At 30.0% G+C, this 19,786-nt stretch overlaps 1 protein-coding gene across 2 annotated transcripts in view; it reads left to right on the forward strand.

Annotated features, from left to right (window-relative positions):
* Positions 1-18,325, forward strand: part of Keap1 (kelch like ECH associated protein 1) — a 47,234-nt gene extending 28,909 nt beyond the window's left edge. For both annotated transcript variants that reach the window (XM_067272565.1, XM_067272566.1), the window contains exons 8-9: positions 13-189; positions 18,038-18,325. In XM_067272565.1, the coding sequence (XP_067128666.1) occupies positions 13-189; positions 18,038-18,189 (329 nt within the window). In that variant the 3' untranslated portion in view covers positions 18,190-18,325. The remainder of the gene's footprint in view (positions 1-12; positions 190-18,037) is intronic.
* The last annotated feature ends 1,461 nt before the right edge of the window (positions 18,326-19,786 follow it).

Here is a 19,786-nt window from a genome sequence, read left to right on the forward strand (position 1 = left end):
ATTTTTAAATAGGTGTTATATCTTTAAATAATTACATCTATGCGATTGGTGGTTATGATGGAACATCACAATTAAATTCTGTAGAAAGATACAATGTAGATCTTAATGAATGGGAAACAGTGGCTTCCATGTCATCTCCGAGAAGTGCCCTCAGTGTAGCTGTTTTAGATGACAAAATATATGCTTTAGGTATGTAAAATTTATTTCTGAATATTTAAGTTCCTTTTATTTCAAACTTTTATTTTAAAACAGTGTTTCAGTTTTGTGAAAACAATTTAAATTTCTGTTTAATATTTTTAAATTCAAGTGATATGCAATTTTTATTCTATATTATGTGCAAATTGAAATAATCTAATACTTGATTGATTATGTTGTTATATTACTTCATTCACATAAATTCATGCTTATTGTAATTCAGTTTAATCATTTATGTATCATATACAGTGAAATCTTTTTAATTTGTACACTAGAAGAAATTAAAAAAAAAAATTAAAAAGACAATTCCATATTCTTTGGCAATATCATATTTTCTCTAATTTTTTTCCACTGTTTTAATCTGCTTAAGTTTATCTTTATATTAAAAAGTTTTTTGTTCCAAGTTTAGACATTATGCAAACATCGGTAAACCTTTTACATCTAGTAGCAAATATCACTAAAAGTGTGAAACAGATGCCAATTTCATCTCTGCCAGGAAATTTAGAGAATAGTGAGGTTGAGGCCGAAGTTTTAAACGTGAAAACATGTGTGTCTGATGTTCAGCGCTGCTTTCCTGTAAGTCTAGAAGTTTGACAAAGGCGTTTGGAAAGTCAGTGGAATCATGCTCGACATTCCAAATGCCATTGTCAAACTTCTAGGTTTACATGAAAGTGGCACCAAACGTCCAGCGTACACATTTTCACATTGAAAACTTAGGCCTCAATCTTGCTAATGTGTATTTTGGGGAATTTTTGTGATATATATTAGTTTCAAATTATCTAAATTTATACTAAAAAATTGGATTAACTACTTTTTTACACATCAATTTACATCTGAATTTCAACGAAATAAAAGTGAAATGAATTATCCAACAGTTCAAATTTAGTTTTAATTAATCAGGTTCAACTATATATACATATACAAATATTTACATTCATACATATCAATTTTTACTTTACACTTAGTTTATAAACCATATATTTTACAAATAATTAATTATTAAATTTTTAAATTAATACTTTTATTCATTTTTGTTTGAAAGTTCTATTTTTGTTTAAACTTTAGTTATTACAGGCCTTATTCTAAGGTTTGTTTTCCTACTGCACAAATTGCAGTTTTGTTTTGGCCAAGCCAATAAATCCTAGTGTTAATAAACTGTTCTAAAAGACATAAATGAAAAATAAGGACAATAACACAAATCTTATATCTGTATAATTATTTATTAATTTCAGTCACTATTCAGTCTTAATTATTAGATGTGTGCAATGCACTGTGTGCTAGCATGTAATATAACTTACTACAGGATAAGTATGCTGTGGTTGTGGATTATAATTTAAATGATAATATTGATGTTGCAGCCATGTAAAAAAATATCTATTGTATATATTCAACACAAATGGTAAATCCTACCAATGTTCCTACCATAGTTCTTTTTTGTGGACCAAATAAAATACACGATAAAACTTAGGTAAATCAGGATTGCACAGTACTGAATATTTTTTCCAGTTTGACAGATTTCCATTTTGAACAGGTTCTTTTTTAATATAGAAAATTACTCTGTTCTGAAGAATTTTTTTTATTTAGGCTGGTTTTCTTTTTATTCAGGTTCTGTTTTGGACAGGTTTTACTGTAAACTGTGTAATTTAAGTAAATATTTTAACTTTAACATAATTAGAAGAAAGAAAGATGTATAAAATTCAGAAATCAGACAACTAATTATTAAATATGGGATTCCCACTGCACAATTCAAAATTTTCATTAAACATTTTATGTCTAGTTTTAGTTACATGTTAGAATATGCACTGAGTTATAACAATGATATCATATAAATCTTTATGAATATTTATATCTGTTAATATATTTCCTGATGGAAATAAAACCAAAGCCAATCATTTACTCATTAATATCTTTTAAATAAGATAATGTTGAAGTTGAATCAATGCAATTACATTTTGAAAATGATATTTAATAAGGACTTTCTATTCTATTTGGAAAAGAAAGCATCTTAGTGATAAGTTATCACTAGTAGTACCATTGTAGTGAACAAATCGAGAAGTGATGTCAATGATAAAATGATAATGACATTTATAATATTAAATTAATGAAAGAACTATAAATTATTACATGGTATATGATACATTGCAGTGAAAACTAGATCTCTATATAGACGGATTTAAAAAAAATCAAGTTTGTTAATATAAAAAACTTTCAATATTTTTGTCACTTCAAAAATATCTACTACCACATAACAGAAATATTGACTATAAAAGATTTTCTAAAATTATTCAATTTTTACACAATGTTTATTTTCCATATTTATAAGATAAATATTAAAAAAAACTATTTTATAGAAATCAACAAGATTTTTAATCTGTTGAAGATTTCCAAGGAATTGGATACCCTTTATCTTTAGATTGTTTGCAATGTTCAGGAGATGTGAATTCTAATTCCTTGAAAATTATATATTTAATAAATTCAAGAATACATATTAAAAAACAAAGCTATATTTATTGTAAGTTTTATTTATTGTAAGTTTTATTTTTAAAATATTAAAATAATGTAAATAAAAATAACTGTTTGCCATTTTCTCTAATATCAACATTTCAAAATGCTATCCTGAAGATGACATTTTGAATTTATTTGTAATTAAAAATTTTGCAAGTAAACAATGCTTCAATGCTGAAAGACAGTTTGATTTATTCTAAATCTAAGTTTGGCATCTTAAAGAGCATATTTTTATACAAGGTCTGTTCAAAAAATACACAGACTGTTTGAATTGTGCAGCTCCAGTTGGTTCCAGGGGAATCCAATTGGTGTCACTAGGTTTGTACAGATCTCCTGGTGATAAAGCCGTTTCTCAATTACAGATATCTTTATTTGTTGATCAGCTACGCGGTTTTTACTGAAGAGCAATTTTTTCGTTTGTCGGATTTCAGAATGAATGACATGAAGGAGCAACGACTTGCTGTGAAATTTGTGTTAAACTTGGAAACGAAGGTCTAATTGTCCCAGTGACATTGAAACGAAGGTCCATTCGTCCCAGTGAGTGGGTGAAACGTCCCCCAGACTCAAAAAAGCTCGCCAAATTCAATCCAATGTCAAGGTGATGCTGACAGTTTTCTTTGATGTTAAGGGTGTTGTTCATCATGAGTACCTCCCCAAGGCTCCACAGTGAACCAGATTTACTACACTGATGTTCTGAAATGTCTGAGGGACACCATCCGTCGCAAAAGACCAAAAATGTGAAGGAGTGGCAACTGGTTTCTCCATCACGACAATGCTCCAGCCCATTCATCCCTCAGAACTTGTGAGTTTTTGGCCAAACACTTGATCACTGTTCTTCCCCCCACCCCCACTCACTTGATCTTGCTCCTTGTGACTTTTTCTTGTTCCCAAACTCAAAAGGCCCTTGAAAGGAAGAAGATTTGAGAGGATTCCCGAGATTAAGGCAAATGCGACGAAGGAGTTGAAAGACATTACAAAAGAAGCATACCAGGACTGTTTCAACAAGTGGAAACACTGTTGGGAAGGAGAGTACTTTGAAGGGAACCCAGACATGTAACTTCTACATAAAGTACATTTTGTTTTATGACATCAGTTCGTGTATTTTTTGAGCAGACCTCGTATACTATAGAAACTGCAAAATGGTTTTTCTTTTCACTTTAAAATTAATGGTTTAACTAGAAAAAAAATAAATCAATTAAATATGGAGAATAATGCTGACTATCTTGATTGTAAAAAGTACAAATGTAAACTTGCATTTTTGAAAGCTTATCATATTTCAAGCCATTCTCCAAAATATATGCAACTTTTATTTGTTGACAATAAAAAAATTTTTAAAGAAATTTATTTATTTATTTAAAACAACTTTTATGAATTTTAAAATTAGTACAGTCAAACCTGTTTTTATGCAGTCTTTTTTTGTGCGATTCTTTATTTGCGTGATTTTTCTATGCGATTTTTTTATTTGTGTGGTATAGTCGGCGACTAGTCTCGTGCGATTTGTCATGTCTCACGTTGACTTATTATAGCTAAATAAACTTATTATAGTAATATTATTGCATGAATACACGAAAAGTGAAATAATTTATTTTTTAAGTCAACAAAACACCACCTGGACAAAAATATGTAAAACAGACAATCGATGAGACGATGCAGTCAAGTGCTGACATCTGTTGTCAATAAATTCTATTTCGTACGGTTTTGAGTTATTTTCTATGTGAGACTTTTTTTATGCGGTCCCTATTGATTGCATAAAAAAATATTTTTTTAATTGTGTTGCGAAAACTATTTTTTATAGCCACTCGTGAAGTTTCGTGCGATTTTTTTTTTTATGCGTTTTTTTTTATGCAGTCCCTATCCACCGCATAAAAACAGGTTTGACTGTACTTTTGCATCTACTTATTACATTATTATCTAGTTGCTTAGTGTCTATAACTAAAAATTTTATTCTGTATTATACAGGGTGATTCTGAATGATGTTCTCAAATTCAATACTTAATGATGGTAGTTTAATGAAATGGAGGCAAACAGAAAGTACACATATACAAAGACTGACTGAACAAGTTTTTGTCTATTCCACTACAAATGTTCAATATGCAATGCACACATCAAGCCAATATTCCAGTGCCTGCCACACACTGCCTAGCATGTCCAAATCAATATCTGCAAATGCTGATCTGATGCATGCAAACAGGTCACCCAGTGTTTTAGCAAGTAGTACAAAAACATTGTCTTTGATGAAGCCCCACACAAAGAAATCACATGGGGTGATATTCGGGGGTGGCATCCAATGCAAGAGTTCATTATCACCTGCAGTTGCATGGCCAATCTATCATTGTGGAAGTGTGACATTGAGGTAGTCACAAACTGTGGTATGGTGATAATGTGGTGGTGCACCATCTTGCTGAAAAATGAAGTCTGGACAGTCTTCCCTGAGCTGTGGAAAAAGCCGTTGTGTTAGCATGTCCAGATAAATCATACCAGTCACAGTGGCTTCTTAGAAAATGAAAGGTCCATAAATCTTGCAATGTGAAATAGCACAAAACATTCATTTTAGGGGATGCACGTTCATGTTGCACAACTGCACAGCGATTTTCCATGTCCCAAATCAGTATGTTATGTCTATTCATCTGTTCACATGCTCCATCATGTGGAATGTTGCTTCATCACTAAACACTAATTTCCATGCGAAATCATCCTCCCCCATATGTTCTAGCAGGTCTGCAGTGAATAAATAGCAATGTTCACAATGTCAAGTTTAATGTTTTCAGAGCGTGCAGAAACTGTAATCGATATGGTTTTATGATGAGTCTTTGAACAGCACTCGCCACACTGTTGTCTATGGAATTTCTAATTCTCAGCCTGCACAGTGTTTGGACTTCAGCAGACTCCTCACAAAGTGAATCATGCATGCACTCCACTGTCAAGTTACTCACCAATGGACAGCCATTTGACTTTCCCTTACAAATGCAACCTGTGGCTTTAGATTGGGCATATCACTTTCAAATTGATTTACTGGAGGATGGATTCAGTCCAAACTTTGTTGAGAAATGCCATTGAACAACAACAACAGGCTTGTTTGAATGGTAATCGAGAAAACAGAAAGCTTTCTGCTGTCTGTTACTTGCCATTTTCTGCTATGCAATTGGACTGCCTCCTGGTGACGCCCGCACAGCTAATACAGAACGGGCAATGCAGATATGAAACCTTTTGAGTTACTCTGTCGATTAACATTAGTCTTGTCATAACTGATATATAACATCTTTCATAATAAATTCTTGAAATCAGGAACATCTTTTAGAATCACCCTGCATATAAAATATAGAATTAGTTTTGGTTACATGTATTTAAATGTCTGTTTTTTTTTGTTGTTGTTTGAAAATAATATGCAACTAATAGTATTTTTAATAGTATTCTGAACTGTATATCTGAATCATATACATTAATCCCTTATCTTTAGAAATATCTGTATTCAAAATATAGAAAAGATACTATGTGACATTAGCTGATTAGAATTGAGTATGGCTACCATATGTTTGAGTACAGGTTTTGATTGTCTCATGCAGTGTGTCGTAGAGATGATGTATAGTATCCTGAGGAATGTTATTCCTGGATAATTGGGGCTTGTAAATAGAATTTAGGAGCTGATGTCAATTGTCTTTCAATCATGTACCATATGTGTTTAATAGGAGATATGTCTAATAATCTAACAAGCATGGGAAGACATTCACTTCCTGAAGAGCCTAAATAGTGAATTTGGGAATGTGTGCATGGGTATTACCTTGTTAAAATAATGTATTATTTATGTTGGTCAAGACTAAAAGAACAACTAGTTTTATGATATTTTTGATGAGACACTGGGCAATAACACTTACAAACACAAAAGATTTTGAATCATATCTTATTTCCCAAATCATAATGCTGGGGTTTGCAGTATCTCTCTTGTTCTTACAATGTTTGCTGGCATATCATTTAATACTAAAGCAGCCATCATCAGATCTCAGAAAGAATTAGCTTTTATCATTGAACACTAGTGATTGCTTCTCATATTTTCAGTTAATCATGTCTTAACATTACTGAAGATGCTCAAGACAATGGACTATAGTAAGTAATAGTCATGTCTGCTTGAAGTAGATGTTTCAAATAGTGGGAGTAATCATATAAAGAGCTACAAAATTTCTGTATATCAGTGAATATTCTATCCATAAATTCCATTGAATCCAAAAATCTTGCCACTTGTCTGTTTGTCATGGAGCTCCAGAAACTGATGATTAGATAGATCCTTCTATTATTCATTGGGACCAGCAACAAAGCACAGTTTAAGTTTCTTTTCCAACTTGATGGACAGTTTCTTGGAATAACATCTTTTCTTTATGTAATCCAATGATCTATTTATTCTCAAACTCAGAGAAATGGATATACGGAACAACATGTTGTGATGTTATTTTTGAAAAACAGAAGAAATATTAAAATTTTGTAAAAAATAATAATAAATCTTAAAAATGTGGCATCTTTGGCAATAAGTCATATAAATTTATAAGACTGTTTTTCATAAACTGTTAAATGGAATCTGTTGAAAATTGAAGCATTCATTCATTATCACACTTTTTAACGATATTGCCAAGTTTCATTAAAATTGATTTGTCCTTTCATAGTGTTTTGTTCTATTTTTAATTTCTGCTAGTGTAATAATCTAATGTTCTTGGATACTCAAAACAATTGTCTTGTTACTGCTTATTAATATTTTTGTTTTTTCTGTCTCATTATGCATTTCATTTCATAGCATCCAGATTTATCTTTTAGTTTTATATCCTTTGGAATTTTTTCTTTTTGTGTTTAGCCTAGCCTCTTTGATTTTATACATAGTATTAAAAAAAAGGAACAAAAAATATTGAGGATTCTACTCAAGATTTGTTGTTTATGAACTTTTCTCAAAATGAGCTTTTCTAGTCTTAGTCTTCCTTAGATAATTTATTTATAATTTTAACATCCCGGACCATTTCTCAAATTCATTTTATTGTCTTCTGTAGGTTTTGTTCCAATTAGTGGAATGAATGCTTATCTGGTATGTCTCACAGTCAAGAGGACTCTTTCCCTTCATTCTTTATTAATCTAACCCCTTCATGTCCAAAATCAGTGCCAGATGCAGTTCCTATTAAATAGATCTTAACATCCATCCTCTGAATCAAATTTTGTAGGGAATGTCAGTTTGCATAAATAAATCAATAGTCTATGGCAAGGGTCGGAAACCTATAGCCCTCTGATTGAATAGAAATGTAATAAAAGTTATAGTTTAATTATTAATTACACATTTAAATGGCAACCATAGTTCAGTGTAGGCTGTGGTGTATTAAAAACATTCTGTTGCTTGTATATTTATATTACAGTGCATGTGTTTATGCTCTGTGTTGCCATCTACGTGTTATGCATGCATCTCACTTTTAAGAACATAATTCAATTAACAACTTGACTTGAAAATTATATATTTTTGAAGTCTATTTTAATTGGACCAATTTCGATAAATATATATAACAAAATTGGTAGAATTATGTTGGCATCTGGAATAACATTATGACTTAGGTTTGACACAAAACCGCTGAAAGGTTGCCGATTCCTGGTCTGTAGATTACTTTATTCCCTAGTTTCTTCACCAAATGATAGATGGCTATCCATATTTTATGGATGCTGCTGGAGTGTAGCATGCTAAAAATCTCACATTGCTAAATTTGAGAGAGATTTTTTGACTATTATTCTCATATTGGCAGTTTATAGATTTATATTTTATTTCTGTTTTTTTCTTGTGTGTTATAATTATGATAAATTTAATTCAGAAGAATAACATATGAAACTGTCAAAACTTTTAAGTTATATCATCATTAACTTCAGGCAAATGGAAATCAAATGTGTAGAATGATGTAAATTCTATCTTTCATCATGCACAATTGAACTTGTCTATCTTCAATCTCACTGGAATGAGAAAAAAATTTGATGTAGACAGGTTTCAAGACTTCCTACACAGTAAACAATATAGGTTTGATTGCAGATATGGTATTTTACTAATACAATAGCAAATACAGTAGATACCTGTATTAAGTATAGATAAAACATCCCTTAACAGAAATATTTTTGTCAATAGTTTCTGATACCTGACTTTCTTCAACCAAACTTGTAGCCAATCAGAGAAAAGTAGCATTAATTGCAACTCTGTACTGTATTGCAGATGATGTTTCTTAAATATAGTTTATTTGCTATCAAAATATAGTCACTAAGCTTTGAATTTGTAATTGACACTTCAGTCTATAATTTGAGATATAGATTATTTTGGGAGAAAATTACTTGAGGTAAACATGGAAAATATATTGAATTTAGGTTGAAAACGCAGAGGAAAAAATAAATTTCAAAATAAAAAGGTTTTCCAGATAAACATGTTTGCGATAGACAGGTTCAACTATATATGTAAAAAATACATTTTTCATTTTCATCAGAATAGGAAAAGAAATGAATTCCATTTCACTACTTTTGAAATATAACATTTTATTAATGTAATCAAAATTGTTACACCATATCATGATCTATTTAAATTTACATCAGATCTTAGCTATGAGATATTGTCAATGTAAGGTCAATAGATCATTTTTTGGTTGTGAAAAAAACTAAAAATTAAAAATATAAGACTTTTTGATGTAAATTCTATCATTTATACTTGTTTCATATTTGATAGCCACTAAACAGATTAGTGCATGACAAAATGGTATTTGATTCTTCTTTTTATCATAGTATTAAATTATTTTTAATGTTTTATATTCAGTTAAAAATACAATTTTCTGTTGATATGTAGATAATTGTTATTTTGGTATTATTTTGTATTTACACTCATTGACAAAAAAGTAGAAGACTTTGAAATTAATTGAAACTTTATTAGCATGAATGTAATGACAATGGACATAAGTGATTACACTATCATAACAAAGGGACAACTTCCTATGTAATACTATAATTCAAAGGAACATTTAGAACTTTGTATGATATCCTCTAGTCTGGAAATATGCAGTGATACAATTGGGCATGGTGACATAAGTCACCTTATATTATTCTGTGAAAGATTTGTTTACAGATGTTGCAACTCCACTTCCTTAGATGGCTGAAGTTGGCATCTTATCTGGTTTCATGAATACTTAATGGGAAAAAATCTGGAGACTGGACAGGCCAAGGAAATATGACAATGTAATGGAGACATTTATAGAAAACCCTGGTTTTGTGAGGCCAAGCATTATCTTGATAGTCAACAGTGGGAACAGTATTCCTGGTAATGCTGTGCAGAGCCAGGTAGCTCTATGTGCCAATAAATAAGATTGAGAGAGAGAGAATGGGAGTAGTATCTTGTAGGACCTTCTCTTGTCAGGATAGATGCATGATATGGTTGGCCATGACAGATTTATTCACAGATATTACAATTGCTGTGGAAGATCCCTCACACTTATAGATGATGAAAGTTGGTGTCCAATCAGTTTCATAAAGGCTTTGTAACACATCTGGAGACTGGACAGGCCAAGAAAGTGCAGAATTTTGTGAGAAAATGGTTGTTTGCAGTCTTGCCATGAAAAGCAATTCATAAGAATGTAGAATTTCCTGAATTTGTTGTTATGTTGTCAATGTTCTTTGCACCAAAGATAACTGACAGTCATACAAGATGGCTCCTCAAACAAATACATCAGCAATTGAGAGAGAGTATCACTCAACAGTAAAGGCAGGATTTAAGGATCTACTAATGGTCCTTCTCACTAACATAGTGGTTGTCTGTTTCCAAACAGAACTGGAATTCATTGCTAGAGGCAATATGCTGTCAGTTTATAGCAGTCCATGCTTCTCTGTAACAGCATCCCTGCAGACGAAGTTGTTAATATTAGGTTGTTAATGGCAGAATGTGGCTGTCATTGTGCATGAAAATTTATCTTTCCTAGCTTTTTGACAATGGTAAGGGAAGAGACAGGGTTCTGTGGTGAGGCTTCCACCTGTCTATTGATAATGGATGAAGATATAGTTCAAGCTTATCTCATGATCAGTTGATCATCTCATCTGGTGGTCTTTCAGATTCTGCTGCCATGTTTGACCACACATGTCCACTGCTCCTATACCACCTTAAAGTCATATCAGAATGGCTAAGATAATGGACATTCAGTGAAATGGCCATCCTGCTTCTCTTAGTCCAATAATGCAATCTTTGTTAGCTGTACATAATGTCTTTTACTATTGTACAGGCATAGCTGGGATTTGAAGATCTTAAAACAACAGGTACACTGAAAATTATGAACACAGTAAACCTCTGGAAGCCTTTTTATAGAATACTAGGATATCAATTTTGACCTTTTGATGGCATTACTTAGTGTCCAATAAACCCTAACTGTATGTATGTATTTATCTACCTATCTGAGATATAGAATTGGCCAATTATATCAAAACTTAGAATAAAGCTATCTGAATGCATAATTTATTTGTCAATGAGTGTATATTTTATAAATAATAAAAATGTAAAAAAGTATTAACCATAGATAAATAATTGACTAATAATTTTTATTGTGGTTAAGTATGTGATAAGAAAATACATTATATTTTAAAGTGCTGTAACTAACAAGTTTTTAGTTCATCATGTTAGAATTAAACCAAAACATGCCTTTGTCATTCACATGTTAAAATAATAATGTGTACAAAAACAAAATATAAAGAGATTAATGTAGTCTATTATAATGCAATTTAATATGTGTAATGAATTTTATTTAATTATTATGAAAAGTTTATTCAAACTATGTAGTTTAGTTGCTTGTATAGGTATTTGATTTGACTTTAAGTATTCATAAACATCTTTTGCTATATGATAATTTTGTTTTAACTAATTTTTCTTGCCAATTAAATACCCTGTTGGCTATAAAAAAAAATGCAACACTAAGAACAACATGAACACTCTTGGTGAACCTTTACGTCCGGTAACGTTTAAAATTCATGAAAGGAACGTTTTCAGCCTCACTCGAGGTCTGCTTCAGGTTAAATTGAGAAGGAATTCCAAGGTATTGTTAATCATGTTGGAAGGTATTGTTAAGAACAACATATTGGATAAGCCTGAAATTTGCAAGTAGTTTAGAACATGGGAGAACATGCACATATTTAAAAGTGCAGCCATATGCAAATTACATGTGGCAGTAACACCCCTGGAATTAATGTAAAAGGAAATCACAAAGAACTAGTATAAAGTACTGAAATTGTATTTTTGTGCAGTTATCACTTAAGAAAAGATCAAATATGCCCCATTGAAGAGCACAGTAACCAAACAATCAATTTCAGACTTTGATCAAGGGAAAATTGAGGATTACAGGAAGGCAAAGTGTCTTTCCATGAGATTGGTGCTTGTGTTTAGGGACATCTTAATACTGCTGATACCCATACCATATCAATACTTTCCTTCAATACTGAGTACTTTTTGTACTCAATACTTTTAGTCTGATACTGATACTGGTATCAATACTTTTAGTGTTGGAACATCCATACTTGTTTTGGGCAAAATATGGCATCAGTGGGTAAAGGAGAATTAACATGTTGGTATGAGGGATCTCAATGGTCCTATCACATAATAGATGAGAGGATGGGCATGTAAGTGATCATACAGCTATTTAACATCTTAGCACTTGATTGTAAGTGATCATAGAGCTATTTAACATCTTAGCAGAACAGTTAAGAGCTTTGTACATCGATTAACATTCATATGTATCATTAGATATTGTCTACAACATCGGAGCATCCATTCTAGGCACCAATTGCTTGCTGTTGATTGTGTAATACAGGTGTTTACAATTACAATAGTGTCAGGAATGTTGCACATGGATAAGTAAATGGAATTACATCATTTTTTTCAGATGAATCCTACTGAATATGGACAATGCAATGGGCAAATCTATATATGGCAGTAACACAGCTAAAGGCTAATGAAGCATGTATAATGCAGTGTGATACTGGTCTGTTATCTCATGTTATGGCATAGGATTGGCCATTGGAATTTGTTCCTTCTTGTGCCTCATATGCATTATTGGTACTTTGACTAGCCTTTGTCTCATCAGTAAGTATTGGAAACTATGTAGTGCCTTACCCTCAGGACCTCTCTGATGCCATTTACCAGAACAACAATGCATGACCTCATGTGGCATGAAATATTCAACAATTCCTCGATAATCAACGTGTTCCATTTCTTTCTTGGCCTGTATGTTCATCAGTTTTGTTCCCTATAGAACATGTCTGGTCAATGATCTCGCAACAAAATACAGTAGACCCCCCTATAACACGGGTTCATATAACACGGATTCATATAACACAGTGAAAAAATTGCAATTGTGTTCATATAACATGCTAAAAGAGACTCATATAACACAGTAAAACGTCATCGCTGACTCATGTTGCGACAGGATTGGTCAAATCTGGACCAATAGCAGATATTGTACAAACTGTTGAGTTTAAATGAGCACTGGACCTACTAAAAAACATTTATTATTCAACAGCCATAAAAATTATATTTATATTACTGTTGTCTCCAAAGTTCAGCAAATTTTTTGCAGAAAAATAACTTATCAAGAAACACATGCCTGCCGTTAGATGAGCTGCTCTGCGACGAAAACAAGCTTAAGCAATGGCGTCGTTGAACGGTGCACACTTTGTAAGTAATCCTACAATTTTTTGTTTATGGCATTATATGGATTATTCCCAAAAAATTATACATGATTTGGAAATGTTGAGTCAAATAAGTCTAGAATCGATTAATTTTGTGGAGAAAAACCTTTCAAACAGCCGTAGCCCCTAAACTGCACAAGTACTGGGCTGTGATTGGCTCATGTATTTAAGTGACTCGTATAATATGGATTCATATAGCATGGAACATATCTACCGTGTTATAGGGGGGTTTACTGTAGAATGTAATTATTCAAAAAATGAATTGAATGCCTGTTTAACAAAATTCGTTGCCGTGGGCATGCACGTCATATGTGGATGGTGGTAATTAAAGCTCGTCGTCTATAAGGATCTGCCAAGCTACTGATAGATTAAGTTCCTCCTTCTGGATGATACAAGTGATCACGTAGCTAGCTTTGTAAATGGATATGACTTCCAATCATTTTAGATGCTCTAAGTGGGGTGTGGTGATGACGACCTCGGCTTCGTCAAATTCCACTTCGACGTCTGAATCAGATGCATAAGTGACCAGGGCAGTGGTCTCCCATGCTGAAGGTCTGCTTAGTGCTCTCATATTTTGATACTTAAGGGGTGCTTGGTGGAACCAATATATATAAGGCCCTTGTCCCATTTGCTATCCTTAAGTGGGATGGAGTAAACACCAGGAAGTCTGTTACGATCTGGAGAGTCTCAGAGAGATCTCACAACAGCTAATACAACAGACACTACTAGCTGCTACTATGAAAGAATTTTGGCAATGTATTGAAACTTCATGGACTGACAATATCTAAACAAACATCTGATAGCTCTGATTCTGATGTTTGTTTAGATAGTGTCAAACTCTGACAATCCTCTGATTGTCAGAATGAGTAGTAGCAGTTATTGTCACCCATAGCAGCTATACAAGATATTGGATAATTTGTACTCTGGAAGTCTAATCAAATTGATTTTTAAACATTTTAATCTTGTAACATAAGCTATACGTTCCATACATATGCCTGTATATGCACCATCAACAATCAACATGTATAATACAAAGTTGCAGGGATTGATGATTCTTAAATATTATTCAAGGTTTTACAAAATCAATCAATAAAAATTCCAAAACTAAATTTTATTTATGTATTTTCAATTCAATTAAGTTTTAATAGTTTAACAATGTTTTTATTATTCAAAATAGTTATCAAATTTGTACATTAATTATTATCAGACATATATTAATGAATTTTACAAAGAATTCAATGTACTGTATAATTTTTTACAATTTTATCTACTACTTAACACTGTGACTTCAAAAAAAAGGAGTACAATGAAAAGATTCTATTATTATAATAAGAATAGAAAATAAAAATGTATGTTAAGCGTTTGCTATGAAGCTGTTTGTCATAATAACTATTAATTCTGTCATTTTGTGGTGCATCTTGACTTTATTTTCACTCATACATCTTTTAGTTATGTCTTTTTGATCTGGTTCCTTGAAAAAAGTATAAATAGTACTCCATTAAATCTAGTAGAGCACTGTTTCACATTTTTATAGTAAGATTTTTTATATGCATGAAATAATGCATACTTTTTATATCGATTTGGTCTTATGATGAGTCAATGTCATATTGAAGTAAAAGATTGCATCCTAATGAAGTAAACCAGTCTACTAATAAATAAATTAGATTAAAAAAAATCGAAATTATTTCTTAAGGTATTAAGAGTAATGGACATATAGTAATTTATTTGATCTGAATTCAAATATTTATAGATTCTAAACAAATAAAATTTAATTTTATACTATGTTTGAAGGAAAAAAGTAATACATTTTATTTTATTACATATTTTATTGCAGCAGAAACACTAACATTTTCATTGTAATAAAATATTCTAATAAAATAAAATATGCCATTTTCTTCCTGTAATGTAAAATGAAATAAGAAATTTTTATGTCTTATAAGAAATAAAAATTTCTTAACATTATTTGACTTCTGAAATTTCTCAATTCTAAATCTGATAATGTATTAAAGTGACTATATTAATAAGATTAAGCAAACTCAAAACATAATTTTTAAACGAATAAAAAAACATTATTTAAATATTACTAAGAAGAGTTTAATGGGTTGTATAATAAGTTTGTCTGAGTTTTGGATAATAAGTTCATGATGAAAAATAATTTTCTTCTTGATTTAGCAACTGGTTGATTTTGTATATAAATAATATTTCAACCATCTACAATTTAGCCTGTTTTCACAGGTCAGTTATTATAGATATTATTTTAGGATAATGTTCATTAAATGTAGGCTACGTCAAATCTGAATAAACTTATTACATAATCTAATCATGATTTTGCTGTTGTCATTGTTAGTTGATGATAGATATACTTTGTTCATGTAGACAATGGAGACAACAATTAATTTTATCTAAAATGTGATTTTATATGTATGAAACTTATTTTATAGTTCTTTTAGATCAAGTCTAGTGGAAAAATATTTTTGCTTAGTGGAAGTAAATTTCAGTTTCTTTAGCATAGCAAAACTAGAATCATATCAGATTGTGAACAACTTATCAATAAAAAAGAATCAATTTTACTAGAATAATACTTTAATTGTAAGACTTCCAAATATTTTTGCTTCATCCTTTCCCAACCATCTTCAAGATGATTGGGGAATAGAATAGAATTGAATAGTATAGAACTCATTGGAATAAATTTGAATACAAAATGTTTTTGATAAATCTAATGAACTTAGTATAATTCCAGTTTGCAATGTAATTAATACAGTAAGACCCCACTTAATGCAGGGGATGTGTTCCTAGACAACAAAGCGTTAAATGAGGTTATTTTAACATAGAGTAAATAGAGAAAGGGGAACATGAGACCAAAAATAAACAAATTTTACTTTAATTTTAAATTATTTTTATATTAATTTGCATAATAATATTTGTTAAATAACACACAAACATATGCACACAGAAATGTAAAGTTCATTTTTTGTGATGAAGGTCCTGACTTTTCTGAAATTCTTGATTTTTTGCAATAAAGTTGTGAAGTTTCATTTGTTGCTTTTTTTTTCCTTAAGCAAATGTCGGTAGCAGAAGATCGCATCCAAAACGCCTCGTTTTGCTTTTGCACTCCTTTCAAAATCTGGATCATTCACTACAATTTGATTAACAATTTCAGTTATCATTACCAAACTTTTACTAATGAAATCTGTAGAGAAATTTTTTAGGCTTTTTGTTTTCAGAATCTCTATTTTCCAGTTCTACATGAATTCTTTGTTCTGCCAGTTCTTTAAGGTCGTCATTGGTAAGGCTGTCACCAGAAATCTGCAGTAATGCTTCAATGTCCTGCTCGTCTACATCTCCTAGTCCTGTTGTATCAATTAGGTTGACAATTTGGTCAACCTAACGATACAGCAATAGGCTCTTCTCGTTGAGCGCTTACTGTATTTAAGAACTATTTAATGGCAATAAAGTATACAAATTCAATTCTTTACAATACAGTAGAATCTTACTAAACCTGCACTTCATTTTTCTTGCTTTTCTAGTAATCCAGCACCAAGTTGGGTTAGGATGCAGGGATCATCATGAGACATTTTTATGTATGTTATGGAATGGAATCCCTGCTAAAGAAGCTATCCCTTTGCACAGATCACAAGAGAATATATTTAAGGCTAGGATAGTTGCAAAGAGAGACACTATTTCTTCACTAAATTTTTTTATATAAAATACTTAATAGCATATAAAAGTACAATGTAACATTAGAATATTTTGTATTGTTTTCTTTTATGTAACTAAGTACTTCAAATTAAAAGGTTTAATAATACATGTTATGACAATGTGCTATGGATATGACATAAATCATTAAAAATTTTAATTTTTCATATTTTATGTACAGTACATATCTTTTACTTACCCTATTCCTACATTTCAATAATCTTGCATTAACTGGTTTTTAATAGTGAGATTCTACCTATACTGTATTTATACTAAATTATGATAATAGGATTATTAGGATAGGATTGTTTTATGAAAACAAAGTTATCTTGTGATATGTAAAAGTTAAGAGTCTAATTATGGAAAAAATTCTTTCTCAATTGCTAGACTTCCATTGGCATAAATTCACTAAATTCTGTGATAATTTTAGTTTTTAAAATATCATTTTTATATTTGTTAACAATTGTCTCAAATTGTTATAGTACTTATACCTATATAATACAGTTCTTTTCTCTCTGAATTTATGAAATGGATTTTGTATACCCACTCTGTCTGATGTTGATAATGTATGTGTCATTAGTAAATGTTTTACATAGTAAAGAAAATGAACTAATCACAAAATTTAAACCTAGTTTTTGAGCATATCTTGTTATTTTAACTGAACTACATCTTTTAAAAAGTATTGGAGGAAAGAGCTATTTTTTTATTGATAAGTTATTAGCTATAATAGTAATATTTCATACAAGACTAAGGTATTACATATTCAAGTTGATCATGGGCATTAATTCTTAGTACTGTTAATCTATGTAAATTATACTAATTAATTATATATAATAAATTCTTATTATTACATGGGATGTAAAATTTTGTATAGAAAATAATATGAATTATAAAAATAAAATTGGTAACTGTAATTATTTCATTTAAACTTTAGGTGGTTACGATGGCACATATTTTATGGAGACTGTTGAAGTTTATGATCCAAAGACAGATAAATGGAGTAAAGCACCTTCTATGTCATGTGGTCGTAGTGGACAAGCATCAGGTGTTTGGAAAGCTCCATGTTTGGCTCATGGCATAGTTTAATTTATATTGATGATCATACAGGGACCATAAGATATATATATTAAAACTCCATCAAGATGAAAAGTACAAATGGTAGTATGTAATGTATGAATGCTTCCATTTTAAAATTCAGAACAAATGACAGTTTTTTTTTTTTTTTTATTTAAAATGAATATACCAGAATTATCCAACATGGAAAATTAGAATGCTTTTGCTTTATTTAATAATGGAAAAACAAAAACTTATCACAAAGGAAAAAACAGAGCACAATTGTGATGATGTAAGATATTGTTAATATATGAATTAAAATTCATTCAGATTAACTTACAAAGTTACAGTATATCAGAAACAGTTTTTAAAGAATTCAGTTTGAAGCATGAAATAATTTAAATATCTTTTATGTTTTATACATAGATATAAAACATAATTAGATCATTAATTAAAGTAAAATCAAAGTTACTTTTAAAGTAATAAATTAAATTTTAAATTCTACAGATCAATTTCTATATTTTTATTGATTTATTACCAAATCTCTGTTTCGAAATAATCTAATATGTTTTATAAAAAGGGATCAGTTAATGTGATAGAACTTACGGTGGAATTATTTATGAAAGTACTTAATGAAATTTACTCAGCAGTTAACTGATTAATGTTTTTTTAATGACATTTATAAGAAAATAGGTTATCTTAATATAATATTTTTAAAAAACAGAAAAGCCAAATTGAAAAATTTAAAGTTCAAAGATTGAATATGCTTTTAAGATAATGGCATTAATTTCTATAAATGAACGACTGTTTAATTTTTGTTTTAAAAAATCAAATTTTAAACTTTCTTAAACTATATGTTATTAAATATTATCTAGATATTTTTATTGTGTTTTCATCTAAACTTATTTTATAAATTATTTAATATATATTTTTATATTATAGATGGAATTTTTTTTTAATGAAACATACACAATAAAATTATTTCTATACTAATTTAAAAATTATTCTTTATATTTAATTTTGTTTAAAGTATCAATATCTGTTTGGAATAGATAATTTTAAAAAATGATTATTTATTTTAATAATTTAGGCCTGTAATAGAAATTAAATTATAAACCTATCCCTTTTGAAATTTTTCTAAATACATTACGTATAAACATTATGAGTAATTGTTTATACATCACTACACTTCTTGACAATTTAAAAATTATTAGACTTTCATCTGAAATTAAATGCTAATGAAATTATTTTATTTTAAATGTTTTTTTTCGGTTTGGAAATATATTTTTATTAAAAAAAATATACAAATATATAAATTAAATTTTAGTTTTATGCTTAAAAAAAGTTGATAATATCAGAAATTTAAGTAATGAAATATTTAATTTTCTTATGTAAAACTTAATTTTCACAAAAGGAATTGTAATGGGTTCTATGTCTGGAATGTGAATAAAAGGAAACTTTTTTTTTTTTTTTTGTCTAATTGCATAGATATAAGTCTCCTTTAATATCACATTTAGTTTATTTGAATGTACTTAATACCCTAAATGTAAATGTGTACAATAATTTCAATATAATTTTGGTATTTTAAAGAGTGTAATGGCAGGTGTATTGTCTGTCTATATTTTATATA

This window comes from Centruroides vittatus, unplaced genomic scaffold (assembly GCF_030686945.1).
Source record: "Centruroides vittatus isolate TY-2023 unplaced genomic scaffold, ASM3068694v2 contig_443, whole genome shotgun sequence".
NCBI lineage: Eukaryota > Metazoa > Arthropoda > Arachnida > Scorpiones > Buthidae > Centruroides > Centruroides vittatus.